This window comes from Penaeus monodon, chromosome 4, assembly GCF_015228065.2.
Source record: "Penaeus monodon isolate SGIC_2016 chromosome 4, NSTDA_Pmon_1, whole genome shotgun sequence".
In the NCBI taxonomy this organism is placed as follows: domain Eukaryota; kingdom Metazoa; phylum Arthropoda; class Malacostraca; order Decapoda; family Penaeidae; genus Penaeus; species Penaeus monodon.
The window spans coordinates 53,080,942-53,098,441 of record NC_051389.1 but is presented as its reverse complement, the minus strand read 5'-3'; the positions used below and the strand labels follow the sequence as shown (position 1 = coordinate 53,098,441).

At 31.8% G+C, this 17,500-nt stretch overlaps 1 protein-coding gene across 10 annotated transcripts; it reads left to right on the top strand.

Annotated features, from left to right (window-relative positions):
- The first annotated feature begins 2,299 nt into the window (after positions 1-2,299).
- LOC119572328 (ninjurin-2-like) lies at positions 2,300-16,167 on the top strand. 10 transcript variants are annotated; one of them, XM_037919372.1, is made up of 5 exons: positions 2,300-2,587; positions 5,197-5,292; positions 6,204-6,357; positions 9,504-9,692; positions 11,301-11,688. In XM_037919372.1, the coding sequence occupies exons 2-5, from the start codon at positions 5,231-5,233 to the stop codon at positions 11,520-11,522; spliced, it is 627 nt and encodes a 208-aa protein (XP_037775300.1). In that variant the 5' UTR covers positions 2,300-2,587; positions 5,197-5,230; the 3' UTR covers positions 11,523-11,688. The 10 variants fall into 10 exon arrangements, with proteins under 10 accessions (XP_037775300.1, XP_037775302.1, XP_037775299.1 ...); XM_037919374.1 differs by having other exon boundaries at positions 5,194-5,292; positions 11,301-11,686; XM_037919371.1 differs by lacking the exon at positions 2,300-2,587 and adding an exon at positions 2,786-2,916 and having other exon boundaries at positions 5,194-5,292.
- The last annotated feature ends 1,333 nt before the right edge of the window (positions 16,168-17,500 follow it).

Below are 17,500 nucleotides of genomic sequence, written 5' to 3'. Positions count from 1 at the left end.
TCAGACATATCACAGGAAGTTTCCAGTTTTCAACGTGTGTGATTGGTGGCCCATCTCGTGAGTGTGTCATGTATTGGTTTGCGACAGTTAAAACCTGACGATAAATAATGTATTTTCAATGTATGTTAATAATATAAAGGCACACTTAACATCACACATGAGTTATGCTTAGCTATACACCAATGAAAAATTCTTTAATAATTACAAGTTAAGAATTTTTTACTTGTGTCGGACACAGTGGTTATTTTTTAAAGAAGGCCTTCTCTTCCGGAGACTGACATGAAACACCTCCTTGCTCGAGCGACGTCTATGAAACTGAATTTATAAAGGTATCTGTGTCTTGGTTCAGTGCGTGAACTTCCTCCTGAGGGACTTTTTCTACTGATTAACGCCTTTGACAGGATTCCTCTCAGAATCTCTGTCTATATTTTCGTCTATTTCCTGGCAAAGGGATCTTTCTTGATAAAGTATTTTCCCGGGCTTCATATAATTATGTAGATCTATAATATATATATATAGTATCTATGTATTATACTAATTATATAGATTTTATCTATATATACCTTTATAATATTATAATTTGTTATATTTGTTTGTGTCTGGAGTGTTGTGTGTTGTGTGTGTTGGTAAACACACACAAACACAACTAATTATATATATATATATATATATATATATATATATATATATATATATATATATATATATTTATCTATGTATATATATAGTTTTATGTATATATATATATATATATATATATATATATATATATATATATATATACACACACACACACACATGTGTGTGTGTGTGTGTGCGTGCCATAGTTGATATTAATATTAATATCGCTGGGAAAATAGTTATACAATACACAGCATATATTTGTGTACAAACAGTATCTAAATGCAAGTATATATATGTATATGCACGCGCAAACATTTGGATTTCAGTATTAGCTAAGCTAAAATCGTTAAATTCGTGAACGTGATCCTTTATCAAGCGGATACGTCACGCAAAGACATAGCAAAGTCGAGGACGCAGGTGTGCCCAGGCTTTGCTGCACAGAACCAGAGGTGCTTGTTTTAGACCCCAGGCCAGGGGCGTCATTTCAAGATTTTTCTCGTGGGGAGCAAGGGTGGATAAGGCGAGTGAAGCGAACAAAAAATTCTTGGGTAATTTTTAAGCTATCACCGGACCTATATAGGTATAATTTGGTATAATAATAATAATAAAGAAAGAAAATAAAAAATCAATCAGATAAATTAATTTAAATAAATAATAATGTGTCCCTTGAGGAAAGCCCAAGCCAGACCTAGGAGGGGGCAAATAGAGTCTTGGCCAAATGACGCCCCTGCCACAGGCTCGGGTGTTCTCGTAGTGAGGACCCGGAAGAATGGAAAGTAAAATTTGTGAGATGTTTGAGGTCCTTACTGTATGATTATCCACTGGGTGATTTCATTTACAAGTGAATTAAAATATATCGGCCCCACACGTTTTCTCTGTATACCGAATTTGATGTGATCCTCTGTTTTGTTAGGAGACAGTTAACAAAAATCACCGTCTGTTTGTTTTAGCTTTGTGTTGCATGAATTGCCACTAAAATATGTAACATGACATTCAATATGTTTACTAGATGATTCATAACAGAGAGGAATAAAAACAAACACACATAGATAAGATAAGCAAATGTTTAGTTTTAAAAGGTCAGAGTGTTTTCCCACAAACACTCAGTTGGAACGTCCACGTGTTATTGATGTTTCATTTGTCAGCGAATACGAAAGAGGAAAAAAGAGCCCAGGAAGCATTTTCTTCCTAGTGTGGCGTTTGGCGGGGAGTCCTCTCGTGGCCACGCCCTCTCATTGAGCTTCCTTGGGTGAGGCCTGATCCTACTACTTCATCTCTTGCTAACGTTTACTGCTTATGCCACGTTCATTTGCATTGTTCAAAGTAGTGTGTCTACAAGAACATCACACACAAAACAGCATAATGCCGTGCGGAAATGTGTCGTACCTGCGTAAAGCAAATTACAATGTGAAGCAAATTTTTTTCCTTGTTGTGTGTACTTAGATGAAATTCTTGGTTTAATTGGGCTTTGTTACAATCCTAGTAACGTGACTTTTATACGTTCAAGCTCCCTTTCCCAGCCACTTCCTGTCACTAAGGGTGGAAACTACATACCATCTTGCTTATCTTTCCTTCTTTCTTATTTGGTTTATGACACCATGGGCCACGCCAGCTTAAATGTCTTGCCTCCGAGCACCTTTGTATATCCTGTGCCCCACGTGCCCTCACACATCGAGAAAGAAATTGAAGAAAAGGACGTTTTCTCCCTGGAAATGAACCCGTGGTGGGGGACATTGGCCGTGAGGTACCAGGGCAGGCGGGCAGGACGCGCTCTATCTCATTGTTCTTATTATTATCTTCATTGTGAATTCCTGCACACCTGTTCAGCCACGCACTCGGCGGCCGCGGTCAGTTTTGATTGCCACCTGCAAGTGTGTGGGAGGCAACGCTGAAACGCAGAAAAGTTGGTATTCCTGAACCTGCTGTGCGGGAGACACTTGAATCACGCGTGACTTGAACTTTGGTATGTGTGTTTCTTTCTTAATTTTCTCTTTTCCTCCTTACCACCTGTGTCGTTTGTGTGATTTTTGTGTAAGTAATTAAGATTTCAAATCAAGTTTATGTGAAACCGTTAACTTGTACATCACGTTGAAGTGAGAAAAAATGAATATCCTGAAGGATCCTTGAATACCCTGTGATTAAGTGGGTTTTCTTGGAAGCCCCTGACTTGCGTCACCATGGCAGTCTCTCGGTGATGAGCCTGACTTTTGTAACATTTTAGAGACAGTGTCTGGGACAAAGGACTTCAAATCTGTTTAGGTGTAAGGCTTATAATAGTGGAAATAAGATGAGGTTTGCCGTTTAAGTGTTGTGTACCTACCGAAACCTGATAAATTCTAAGTGTTTAGGCATCTGTGGTTCTGAGAAATATCTTTGATATATGGCTACCCTCAGTGCATTGAGGGTAAAATAAACATTACTGTTTACAGCCATGTTTGCAAGGTTAATTTCAGTTGCCAAAACTATGGTTTTATCTCTGGCATTTCCTATATTTTGGGGGAAGAATACCCTGCTGATTATGTGAAGACTATGGTAATGTAATTTTTGTTTGGTTTCATTTTCTGATTTAAAAATTTCTTGTCTGAATCAGGTATATTGATTTATACAGAAAAGGTAGTTAGAGCAACAAAATTTTTTCTCTCTTTCTCTTCAAATTATGAAATATGTTCAGGTAACTTTACAATACGACATAAAAAGTTACTAAATTAATAGTCATAATAAACACAATAATATTAACAAAAACTGCATAAACCAGAGGTAAAGCCACTATTGTTTATCTGTGAACTATGGTAGTTTTTGTTTCACAGGGCCATCCAACTCTGTAATTATTTTTCAGTCCAAATATTCATGTTGTAATACATGTGAAGCTGTTGTTTTCCATTGCTTATTAATAGTTCAGGAAATGATTGAAAGCATTGATAATTGTTTACAAAGTGACAGTACCCCTGTGATGAATTCCCTATGACTCCAGCCAACAAATCCGCAAGCATCACTGTATGAACCAAAATCGTTCCTAAACCAGGGGCTTTACCCAAGACAACCGTTACCATATTTCTGCACCGGGAGACACCCTCCAAATCACCATGGAATTTCTGTCAATACGGCATTTATTGTTCTCATTTTTCTTCATTTCTGATGCTATTCTTATTTTTTTAGATAATTTAATTTATCTGAGCGTAGTTTTTCCCTCTCATCATGTCAGTGTCACTTGCAAAGGAAATGTCATAGATGAAAAGTACCTTAAATTTTGTCACTCTGTCCATTACAGGCAAAGTATACTTTGTACAGTACCACATGGCTGTGTGAAACAAACTACCCAAACTTTTTTAAAGCTGCTAAATGCAGTGATGTAGTAGCCACTGCAATTTGGCAAAGGCAATTAATTTTTCACAATGTATATCCTGGCAAGATGAGGGCTTGAAGATCTCCTTAGCAATTGAGTGCAAAGACATTAGCATTATTTGATGTAGTACAGTTCAACATATTTGCATAAGTTTTTGTTGTAACCAAAGAATATAAGGTAATATATGTGTGTAATATATATATATATATATATATATATATATATATATATATACTTATAATTATATATTTTTATATGTATATGTATATATATATACATTTATATGTATATATATATATATATATATATATATATATATATATATATATATATATATATATATATATATTATATATATATATTATATTTATTTATATATATATTATATATTATATATATATATTATATAATATATTATTATATATATAAATTATATGCTTATATTATACCTATACGTGTTATATTATATATTATAATTTATATATATTATATTATACTATAATATATAATATATAAATGTATATATTATATATAATTATATATATATAATATATATATATATATATATATATGTATATATATAATATAATTATATATACATATATTTATATATAATTTATATTATATATATATATATATATAAAATATATTATATATATATATTTATATATATATATATATATAATATATATATATTATATAAATTGTATATTATATATTATATATCATAATGAATATAATTATATTTATATAATATATCATATATATATATATATATATATAATATATATATATATATATATATTATTATATTATTATGTTATATTTATATGTTAATACTATATATATGTATATATATATATATATATTATATATATATATATATATATATAATAATATGTTATATATATATACATATATGTATATACTATATATGTTATATATACATATATATATGCATATCTATACATATATATATATATATATATATATATATATATATATACATATATGCATATATATATATGTATATATATATACATATATACATATATATACACACTACAAAGTTCTCAGATTGTTATAGATTCATTAAATATCATTTTGTAATTTATTTTCAGAAATTGTAAAGAAGCTGTTGCAGTATTAAATATTTTGTAATCTTTTGAGTTGTGAATCTAACCACATTATTCCTTGAGTAATAAAAATGGCTCACAACATTTCAGCAGTCGTGAGGAGAGGTACTCAAGAAGGAGAAACAGAATGGCGACAACAGAAATGGCACCAATCGCCAGAATCCGAGAGACAGATGTTGAAGATATGGGGTGAGTTATAGAAAAGTCTACCTGTGGTATGATGGTTATTACTATTGTTATTGTGATTATTGATTTTTCATTATTCTTTATATTATAATTATTATTTTTCCTATTATTGTTATTACTTTTACGATTATACTAACTGTAATTATTGTTGTTGTTGAAGCAGTTGACATTGCTGTTATTAGGTCTTTTCTTTTATCAATATTATAACTATTATTTTTTAGAGAGATTATAGATTTTTTTTAAATATAGCAATAATGTTTGTGACAATGAGTGTCATCATAACTATGTATAATTGCTAATAATTACAATATGTTGCTTAGTCATTTACTTTGTTGTAATCTTAGGATTGTGACTGTTGTTAAACTCACATGATTTGTCATAATTAAAACAAATAAATCTTCATCTGTATGTTAGTTAATCATAATACATTGTCTACTAAGTTTTTCTTAATCTCTCTTTACAAGAAAATGTATCATCTGGGAATGATGATTAACAGTTGTTCCCTTAAGCATTAAGGGCATCCAAAACAAAAATAGCAAAAGTACAAAATGTTTTTAACCAATACATTGTTAGAATATAGGTTGCAGAGGTGCAATATAGCCTTCTCAGTTGAATTTTCTCTAAACCATGAGTGGACAACATATAACTGATTTTTTACACTACCCAATCTGATGAGTTAGAATGCATTACTTTAAGTAGCACTGAGTGTTTCAGTTATATTCTTTTATTTAGTGAGCCTGTCTTGAAGGGTATAGATTCCCATTCATCTTTCATTTCATATGTATATACACATCCATTCATGAAAGAAGATATTTTTGCAAAGCATGAATGTTTGCCATTTACTCTTATATATTTGTACCACTTCATAAATTTTATAGTGCCTGACTGAGCTCTCTGTTCTTTGACATCCACAGAAATGGCAGTAACAACCCAAATCATGGAATTGACGATGGCCTTGGAGGAGGCTTTGATGGCGACCACAACCCAGGTCCCAGAAATGGCTCTGGTCCCACTCCCGGCCGGGGCCGAGGTGGATATGCACCGGTACCAACAGACCCTGTCAAGCCTGTAGGTGTTTGGATAGTCATTAGCAGCTTTTACATTTCTCTGCTAACTCACAGCTCTGTTTTATCTCTGATGTTCTGACAACAGATGCCCTTCATGATCCAAGAGGTTTAAGCATGATTGTATTTTAAATGATTATATTATATATATATATATATTAGTTTAATAATAATATATATATATATATTATATACTATAATATATATATATATATATACTATATATATATATAATATATATTATATATAAATATATATCTATATATATATATATATATATATATATATTATTTATTTTTTTTTTATATATATAATATATATATATATTATTTATATATATATATATATATATATATATATATATATATATATATATAATGTATGTATGTGTGTGTACATATTTATGTAAGAGAAAACCAGCTTAAGCCCCAAATTACCAAAGTACTGGGGGGGGGGGGGGTTACATGTAATATAATTTTTCAAATTTGTTTATTTTAGCTTCTTGAATGATTTTTTTGATGTCCAGTTATGTGTGCATGTTTCTACTTGGCTGTTCATTTTTATTTGCATGCTGCTGAGGTTATCATACATACTCAGTGTATTATTAGGTCTTTTTTTTTTTTACTGACATGAGATTTATACCATTGAATTTGCATGCTTTACAGAACTTGTTATCTATCCAAATCTTTATCTCATAAGTGTACTGATCTTCAACCATAATTAGTAAAATAGTCTGCATGGTTAATATCCTCCTCCATAAGAATATTCATACTGAATTTTCCTACTGTACAATGACATTGTCTATATTACTATGATTATCCTGTCATGTTCTTGACTTGTTTGTTGTAATGGATATTAGGGAATCCCTTTCATAAAGGAAATGTCTTTCCAAAACATCCTTCCATAATCAGGCATTTGTTCAGCCTTATTGAATTTAATTGTTAGCCAATTTACAGCTTTAGCCAGTAATGGTGAAATACTTCCCTTTATTTTTTTCCTTTCTTTTCTTTTCATGTTTTTTTTTTTTTTTTCTTTCTTTCTTTCCTTTATTTATTTATTGTTTATTTACTTGTTTATATATATATATATATATATATATATATATATATATATATAATATATATATATATATATATATATATATATTTTTTTTTTTTTTTTTTTTTTTTTTTTTTTTTTTTTTTTTTTTTTTTTTTTTTTTTTTTTTTTTCCACAATCATCCAGTGGTATTTACAAGCAGGTTGGGAAGTCTTCCCCCCTCACCCCCCCCCATTAAAAGAATATTTATTTCATCATAATCTTTATAGTCTTTATACAATAATGCTGGCTGTTATCTAAAATATATACAGAATACAACAATAATATGAATGATTAATATGATTGTTGAAAAAATGTGTAGTGGTCGAGGAACTTACAGCCAGCATTTTCATGAAATGCACATTAAAACTAAATTAATCATATCTCTATACATATAACATTTAAAAAAACAATTGTTATAATTTCAGGACAAAGGAAATACATTTTTATGTATTTTATATGTAATTGGTATCAGGAATATGATGCTCAGCAATGTTATCTCACTACCTAAATGTATTTTTACAGGAACAAATCCTGCACAGTTCCTTGTAATGTGACTTATTCTGTCAGTCTATATTGTATCAATATCATTAGAAGAGAAATATTGTTAGGGTATATACACACAAGATAAATTTTAATGTATTTCAAAAAGTTTCTTGTATATCATATTTAACCCAGTGGTACCAGGTAATCACACTATCCACTGTCATTTTCTTTTGTGAATTTTGTTTGCACATAGATGGTTCCAAAAATGCTCAGCCACCAAGCCAATTACTAAGCCTACATGTCCTCAGCTAATTTCCCCTTTCCTCAAGTTCTTCCTTTTCTTCTTCTTCTTCTTCTTCTTCTTCTTCTTCTTCTTCTTCTTCTTCTTCCTCTAATGCTGTTAATATTGATATTGTTATTGTTGTTGATGTTGTGATTGTTATGTTATTAACAATATTAATTGAAAAGTGAAAAAAAGAAGAAAATTAATGAGGAGTAGTCATTGACTGCATGGCATTTTTGGATTGATCTATGTGTAAAGACAGATGGTAAACAAAAAGATATGGTGAACATGGCATGCATTCTTGTCATTCAGGCCAAATGGGTTAAAGCACTTTTAGAATGAATTAGATAATATTCAATTACTTTTCTCTCTGATCATAACTGAGTATAATCTTATTGTTTGATTTTAATCATGCAATTTCTGGAATGTCTGTATTAATTTTTTACATTTCCACACCTTTGCTTATTTTTTCATATCTTTTTGCTAATTATTTAAGTAACCCACTGGATCTGGGAGCCTCACTGTCTGCACGCTGCCAAAAATCTGGGTATTAGGTGTGTGGCTTATAGGCCTGGCCCACGCAAGAATCCTGAGCATGCAATGGCCTCCTTGGAAGACATTATATTCATTTCTTATCTTTTCTTTCCTTTTCTTGGTGGCATATTCCCTTATGATGGCTTATTCATGTTACCTAGCCTTCAGCCAATTTTCTTCTTCTTCTTCTTCTTCTTCTTCTTCTTCTTCTTCTTCATTATTATCATGTGATGGTCACATCACCTGGATCCAAAGGGTTAATTAGCTTTGTACTTTACGTGTGGATATAATTTTTCTTTCCTTGATTGTTACACTTAACCTGTGATCTATAGATATCTTTCCTTATGAAAAGCTTAGGACTTATAAAATAAGTGATTTATGGTGTTCATAGAGCTATATAGTTGCTAGAGTCTTACAGAGACAATTGTTTAAAGTGGATTGGCTGAGAAGATTAGAATGAAATTATGTTGTTAGATGCTGAAGAAGTCTGCAGGGCAGTATTTTCTCTCTTTGATCCTTTTTTTCTTTTAGTTAGTTATTTAGATTTTTATATCTATGATATAGCAGCTAATATCAGTTGCTTATGAAACTTTATAATAGTTGCTAATCTCTAGATCATCATATGTATTAAAAAACTTGGTTTGATTTCCTGGAATGTAATAAGGATCAAAATCTTGAAATATTCTGTATATGAGCTTAAGAGATTTCACTTAACAAATTTATTGTCATTCATACTTGATTTGTAAGGCCATAACCCTCTCCTTGACCAGGGAAGGAAACCAGTGGATGTGAACATGTATGCAACCAAGAAGACAGTTGCACAGGGCATGATGGACCTGGCACTACTCACAGCAAACGCCAATCAGCTACGTTACGTGCTGGAAGCAGGGGAGATTGGGAGAAAGGGCACCTACTACTATGTCAATATTGTCCTAATCTCCATGAGTATCATTTTCCAGGTGAGTCTTTCATTTGTACTGTAAGTAATAGATTGTCTGACCATACCAACCACTCCCCCATCAATGTCAAAAGTGTTGGTGTTTTAGATACCCTTCCAAGCACTGTCACTTGGCCTAACTTTACATGAAGCCAGGCAGGAAGCATGCTGACAAGGTTTTTCTCTTACTTCCTATTCCAGTGCTGCCCTTTACTCTGCCTCTCCTTATTCTCTCCAAGATGTTTCTACATCTCCATTATCCCTTCCTCCAACTCCATATGTTCCCACTTCTACCCTCACTCTCTCCCAGTCAAATTGTTTTACCATTCTAAATCCAGGCACTCCAGTCTCTACTATTTCCCCGATGCTTACCGCTCCTCCTTCTCGCTCTACCCATGGCATCAGACAATCTAAATGTTCCACTTCATCTTTTTCTACTGCATCCTCTCCTACACCTATCTTTTCCTCTGCTCCTCAGATTCAAAATTTTCTAAACATGACCACAAAAGACATGCCTAGCCTTCATCTACTTTCAAAATCTCCTATTCCTTCTACACTCAAAGTGATTGATGCATTCCATTCTCCTACTTCTCATCTAATCAGTAACTCATTAACTCCCTATTTACCCCTTTTTGCTACTATACTTTCCTATAGTGCTATCTGAACTTTGGTGTGTAGCACATTTATTTGCTTTTTAACCATTAATCATTCAATTATATCTCTTCATCAGTATTTTATATTTAAGTTCACTCGCAGTGTACAGATGACATGGGGCTTATGTCACAGCTCCAAGTGACAGGTTATTCACGTCATTTTACTTTGTTCCTTATAAGGAACCCTCATGCCTACACTATATTCCTTGGGACATTGCCTGAGGGAGAGTGGAATGTGTAATGCTATGACTGGCTATTGGTTTGTATATTGGACAAATTTTAGCACATAATTCATTTGCCTGCCATGCATGGAAGATGCCTAAATATGGCACTTTTTTGCTGCTGATGTGAAATTGTAACCTTCACTCTTGTTTATGAGATCTGTCTCTTTGTGGCAAATACTCACGTTGTCTCTTGGCACTCTGCCAGTGTGACTGTCTTGAAGTATAACGTAAGGACAAGCAGTGGGGGCAGCAGCCTTCTGTGTCACTGCATACAATCTTGTGCTTCATTAAAATAAGATTTCTGAAAATGCCCAGTTCCCCATGCAGACTACCCAGAGCAAAGGCCAAGTGAACCCCATATTCTCCCGGAGGCAGTGGGTTAAAGCACTTTAGAGTTGATTATTTATTAACCATAAATGAGTGGGTATATAAAAGTTCAAGTTTACTTACATTAGATTGACAAATTTAGGGAATTTCCAAGAAATGAAGAAATAAAGAAGTAAAGGAATACAACTCAAGAATTTGTAGTTCCTCTGATATTTAGTATATGATTATTATCAGATAATTTTTTCATATACTTGCTGGTATGGCATACAAATTTGATGATTAAATAGTTGAAGCAAGTTGAATATGTAGTGACTGTTTAAGAATGTATATTAAGTAATATGTTAATATCAACAGATTTCTTTGAACTCTCATTACAGCTATGGACAATTTAGCAGCCATAAAACTTATGCCATTTTTCGGTTTCAGGTGATGATTGGCATAACACTGATATTCATCGGACGCTATAACGTGAGGGATGAGAACCATGCCCAAAAAGCAGACAGGCTTAACAACTGGGTTGTCCTTGGTGTGTTCCTTATTACCACTGTCAATGTTTTTATTTCCTCTTTTGCAATAGAGCCACTAGAAGGAGTAGACCCAGTCTTGCTGCAAGCCATATCAGCTGAAAAAACTGTTGAAGCGATTTAAAAAGGACCTATCCATGTACCAGTGCATGTGAAATTTATTGGGTAAGGATGCTTTTTCCCGAGGCTGAAATCACATTGAATTAAGTTATCAGTTGGACCATTTGTCATTACAAAGTTCAGGTTTATCTGACAGGAGGTAACTGCTTACAGATTTTATTTTTCTAGAAGAAAATAGTTCACTATTTCAAAGTTTTGCATACACTACTATGCAGTTATTTTGCACCTACTTATGCACATGCAAATATGTATACACATTTTTCTGCAGAAAAGACAAAGCATTATATTTATTGTACAATTTTGAACAAAGTTTATACTTGCATTTTAATCGTGTAACATAGCCTTTTATATATAACAGTCTTAAGGGATGGCAGACTGAGGTAGACAGTCAAAATGTAGTCCAAAGTGTTTTTTTTTTTTTCTTCTTCTTCTTCTTCTTCTTCTTCTTCCTGTACAAGAGGGACTATCAGAATATATGAAAAACTGTCTACAAAACAAAATCTACCAATATCCTCTGAGTGCCATCTGCTATTTGTGTGTTATGGTTCTGCTTCCACTGAGCACTGATGGTTGGTGTGACTCCAGGCCAGACTTTGTTTTCAAAGGCCTAGAAAACTAATTAATTCCTATTTGACATTTTTGTACACAAGTTTTGACTGTAGTCGAGCATTATGCTTTGGGAACAAATATAATAGTTAAAGGGTTAAAAAAACACTGGTATAGCTTTACTCAGAAATGGGGAACTGTTTTATTTTTTAAATGTAAGCATTTTTATTAAAAGTGAAAATATTTTTTAGAAATATTTACATTGATTTTTATTTACAGTGAAAAGAATGAAAGAAAAGAGATGAATATTCAAAATGGTTGCATTTTTTATTATAGGTAAAGGAAAACAGAAATTGGTGATGATATAGACTCATTTCAATGTTTTGTTGCTTCAATTTAACATTTATATGGTGTTATAAAATAGTATAGGAGAGAATTTGATTAAAGTTTAACTTGTTGCAACTGACCAGTTGCTAGGTATAGATATTATGTAATACCTTTTTTCTTTCTTTCTTTCCTCCTCCTTTTTATCTTTCTTTCTTTCTTTCTTTCCTCCATCTTCTTTTTATCTTTCTTTCTTTCTTTCCTCCATCTTCTTTTTATCTTTCTTTCATTCCTCCATCTTCTTTTTATCTTTCTTTCTTTCATTCTTTCTGTTTTACTTTCTTTTTGGGGTAATATTCACTTTGTGCACTTCCTTCAGAAATAATCTCATTCAAGAGCTTGAGAATGTGCATGTGGCATTAAGGAAGGAGGGTATGAAATCTCAAAGTGTATTTGGACAGCTTGTTCAATGCTACATTTATTTACAAAGACTAAGAATAAATGATCTTTAGAGAACCATTTTTATGCAAGACTATTTACTTTGTGTTCATTTTTATTTTTAAAAATCCACAAGGAACTAATTGTAGATTGTGCAAGTTCTTTAGAACTATTTAACTGTGATTTTGAATTTTAGGTAAAATTTATGGATGGAGCAACTAACCTAAGCAAATTGAATATTTTTATCTATTATGGTAGTTGAGTACCAGAGATTGGGGTGTTTCGATTTTCATAACTCTTTAGCACATGGATAGATGTTGACTGGGATCATTGCCTATTTATAATATTTAAATAGATCTGATGTCTTAATTGATTTCTTTGAAAAACAGAGCCCATGGCTAGTCCTTGCTCAGCTTCTTCCAGAAATGGATAGTTAGTGTTTCATTATTAATAAACTCTCATCACAAATCTTTAATTTTTAATGATATAAGAGCATCAAATGTTCGTAGATAATTGTTTACCTACACTTTAGTATTTACATATAATTTGTCATATATATTTTAACCAATGGATCACCGCCATTGTTGTGTTTTGTGGATTTTATTTCACACAGATGGCTTTACAAGTGTTAAACCACAAGATGTAAGTTAGTAGGCCCTAGTATCCAATTTTCAGATTCATTTATTTATTTATTTTTATTATTTTTTTCAGATGTCATTAATATTGATACTGTTATTATCACTGACATTAATATTACTATGATATTAAAATGTTAATAGCAATAAAAAAATCCAAAATTCATGAGACAGGGCAAACACGTGAAATAGATAGATCTAATAGTTGTCTCCTTGTTAACTAAGCACTTGTGGAACCATCTTTGTGTAAACACAATTAATTAATCAAAATTATAGTGGACATGGCATGTGCATGCCATGCCATCTGTGACCAGTGGGTTAATATTATATTGTTATGAAAGTGCTTTGTATTTTATATGATGTAAAAGAAGAAAAAATAGACATGATGGAAGTAATATCATACATTTGTGCATACTATACTTAATGTATTTCATGCACACACATATGGTATATCATACTCTACTTTGTAGGGATAGTAAAGTGGTTTCCAGATAAAAATAATGGAAATCATATATGAATATTCATAATGTTGATAAAAAGTCAAGTTTGTGCCATTTATTTATTTTTTATTTATTTATTTATTTATTTTTTTTTTTTTTTTTTTTTTTTTTTTTTTTTTTTGGGGGGGGTAATTGTTCTTGCATATGGTCAATTTATTATATATATATACATATATAGATTACATATGCCACATTTTCAGTAAGGATGTTTCAGCACAGGTCAAACATCGTTCATCCTTCATATAATTTAGGATGTTTAATATTTGTGCAATAATGAAGAAGGCCATAATACTAGCTCATATTTATGATTCATATGCTCATATATATCTTGACTTAAATTTCATCTTAGGCAACAGTGTCCGTCCTAATATAGAAACAACTTGCTCAGAAACAACTTATTATAATAAACAAGGATTTTAGATAAGTAGTAAAGATTTATATAGCTTACCAGGATAATTTCACAAACATCCTGCAGCTTTGCCATATTTTTATTTTTCATCAGTTTTATTTTCATGAATTATTAAATATAATCACAACTCCAAACAAGATTCTGGCTTAACTCTGCAAACAAGCTGATAATGCCTTCAAACTAATTATCTCTGATACATACACCTTTATTGGGGGTTATGTGGTGCTGCATTTGTTGAGGATGTAATCAAGGCCTCTAGTTTCATTTTATGCTCTTAAACAGAAATAGTTATGATCAAAACAAATGAGAATGTACAAATTTATTTCATATATTTGATAGAACTAGGAGTATTTACTTCACCTAGTAACAATAGTGGTAATATCAGATTTTTCATAGATTAAGTAATACTGAATTTCTTTTATAGCAACAGCAAAAATAGTATAAAGTGGGAGATTTAGATACAGTAGGAGACAAGTGCCTTATCAGGACAAGCAGTAAAATCTATTCACTGAAGTCAAGTGAACAAAAAGTGCCTGTAATGAGCTGAACATTTTTTGTAACCCTTAGATGGATATTGCAATAGTGCATCCTTCCTAAACAATGTGTGGTTTATTTTTAGCTTGCTTACTTTCCGAAGAGTGTCTTTCAAGATGAAAAGAAGTGATGATAATATTATTGTATTTGTATATTGTTATTATTTCTTAATTTTTTTCTTTTAATGTATTAAAAGTCTTCCTTTTGATATTATATATGTAAATTTAGAATCTATATATATCAGTAATTAAGTTGTGTTTAAGTAAGTATTTATTATTACATTCATTCACTTTCCTTTGTTATTTTTCTATCTATCTCACGATCCTTCTCTCCCACCCAACATGTATACATATATACACATATATCAGTATGCAGATACACCTACATTCTTACCTTTATACATTCATATGAAATCATATTACATGCACATAAACAGAAATTCATAACAGCCCACCTGCCCATTGATGCATATACCTACCCACCTATACGTCGACCCCATTAATTACCATCCCCTCACCTACTCACCTACATACAGAACTATTTATCAATGCATCTGTCTCCAGGCAACTTACCTGCATACCAATACATCCACCTGCTTAACCATTTGTCTACCCATCGACCCACTACCTACAAGCCACTTACTTCCCTACTGACCCATTTGCTTACTGTCTGACTCCCTACCTAGCAACATACCCACCAACTAACCTACCTTTCCGCCTACATACATACTTACATATATGCATACATATATACAAATATCCCTACATATACATACAAATATACAGACATACATACATGCCCACCCAAACCTATCTACTTAACGACTATTTACAACCCCACCCACCCAACTATGCGCCTATCTACTTACTAAACTCTCTGTGTATCTACGTACTTACCCACCTATCTATCCCTTTTTCCCTTTTCCTTTGAATCCAACTCTCTTTTCCTTCTCCACCAACATACATTTTGCCTATTTCTCATGATGGAGATCGTGCTAATTTCTCATCTCTGGTTGTATGAAAAAACATTTCTAATGCTATTTATTTTGTGCTCCAGTGCTATGTATTTGTTTGATTGTTGTTTTATCAAAATTGTATTCATTCATTGTATTCTCATATAACTTTATATGTATACTAATCATTATACAATTATAATAATATTTGGAGATCTGTTTAAAATGTTCTTGTAGTCTTCAGTGTAAAATTAATGTTTTATATTGTTGCACTACATGTATTTACAACAGCAATAAAATGCTATCTTTTCTTGGTATGTGATTTTATATTCTTAAATATATGAACTTACCAAAATGTAGACTAAATATTGAAAAGTGCAGAAAAAAGTATCATCCAAAAACAATTTTAAAATTCAAGGAGGTCCTTTACAATAAAGCTACTTCACTCAGTATCTGATGTCCAGTTGGCTGCAGATATTGTTATGTGTACTAATCAACTTTGGGAGGAAGTGACTGCAATTCAAAGAAATTTCGTATCTTGTTTGGATTAGAAGATACAGAGTATATGATATCAACAATACTTATGACCCTGGAAAGTATGCATCCTGAGATACTTCTGCTTGATCTAAAGGAGATTCCTCATGGAAATGAATATGGAGATTAAAAACAGATCTTCTTTACCGTATAATTAAGTCCAGGGCAGAGAGTAAGATATTTTCTATTTTGTTTTGTTTTCTTTTATCAAGCTAAGATTAAGTAGTCCTGCATAGTTACAGCACCAATAGCCAAGCTTATCCAAGATTATGTATTGAGAAAACCACAATTTTCTGATATTTTTTTTTTATATAAACTAATTATGGTACACAACAAGGGCATTCACATAATCTACAGAAGGTTGATATTAAGAGAAAATGCAATAGTGCTCTGATGGTAAGCAACATTGAATACAGTTGTAAGAAACTGTTTTAGGTGCTTATATTTATGGTTAAGTTAGGGGAAATACAAGAAAAAAATTGTAAAAAATAATAGGAATAAGGTAGATTTAGAGACATATTAAATATGAAACAAAAGGAAAACTTGTGCACAAAACTGAAATGAATAACAGCTTAATATTTATCAAACATACCCCACAATCCCTTGCTCATTGTTGCTGTGAGGGGGTGGAGGTGGAGGCTGAGGCCCAATGTGCGGGATCACCCCTACCTTGGATCGCAACCCTGCCTCAATTAATTTTGCATGGTCTTTTCTTCTCCTCCTTTCCTTTTCCTTCTCTTCATTATACCTTCTGTCCACGTAACCTAATTGTGAACTGCTTTTTATCTTTTTCTCCATAATACTTTGTCATAGTGCTGTGTTACCTTTGATGTCTGGCATATTTGTTTCTTTTGACCATTGACCATTCTGGAAATCCACAAACATCGCCTTGTGAACCAAAAAAGCTTCTTACCTTGGGGGCTTCGCCCCAAGCCCCACCCTATTGCTATATTTTGAATATGCAGTTAATGACCATAGATGTTCACGTGGCAGAAGATTTTCAATTGATAGATAAAATTAACAAAACATAAGATAGGCATTTACTAAATTTGCAGTAAACTAATAAATGCCACAGTGAAATGTTTTACAATATTTTGCTGATATATTTTT

Coding starts and splice junctions, on each gene's coding strand:
- LOC119572328 (XM_037919368.1), top strand. Junction 5,293..6,203: donor ACAGATGTTGAAGATATGGG/GTGAGTTATAGA, acceptor TGACATCCACAG/AAATGGCAGTAACAACCCAA. Junction 6,358..9,503: donor CAACAGACCCTGTCAAGCCT/GTAGGTGTTTGG, acceptor CTCCTTGACCAG/GGAAGGAAACCAGTGGATGT.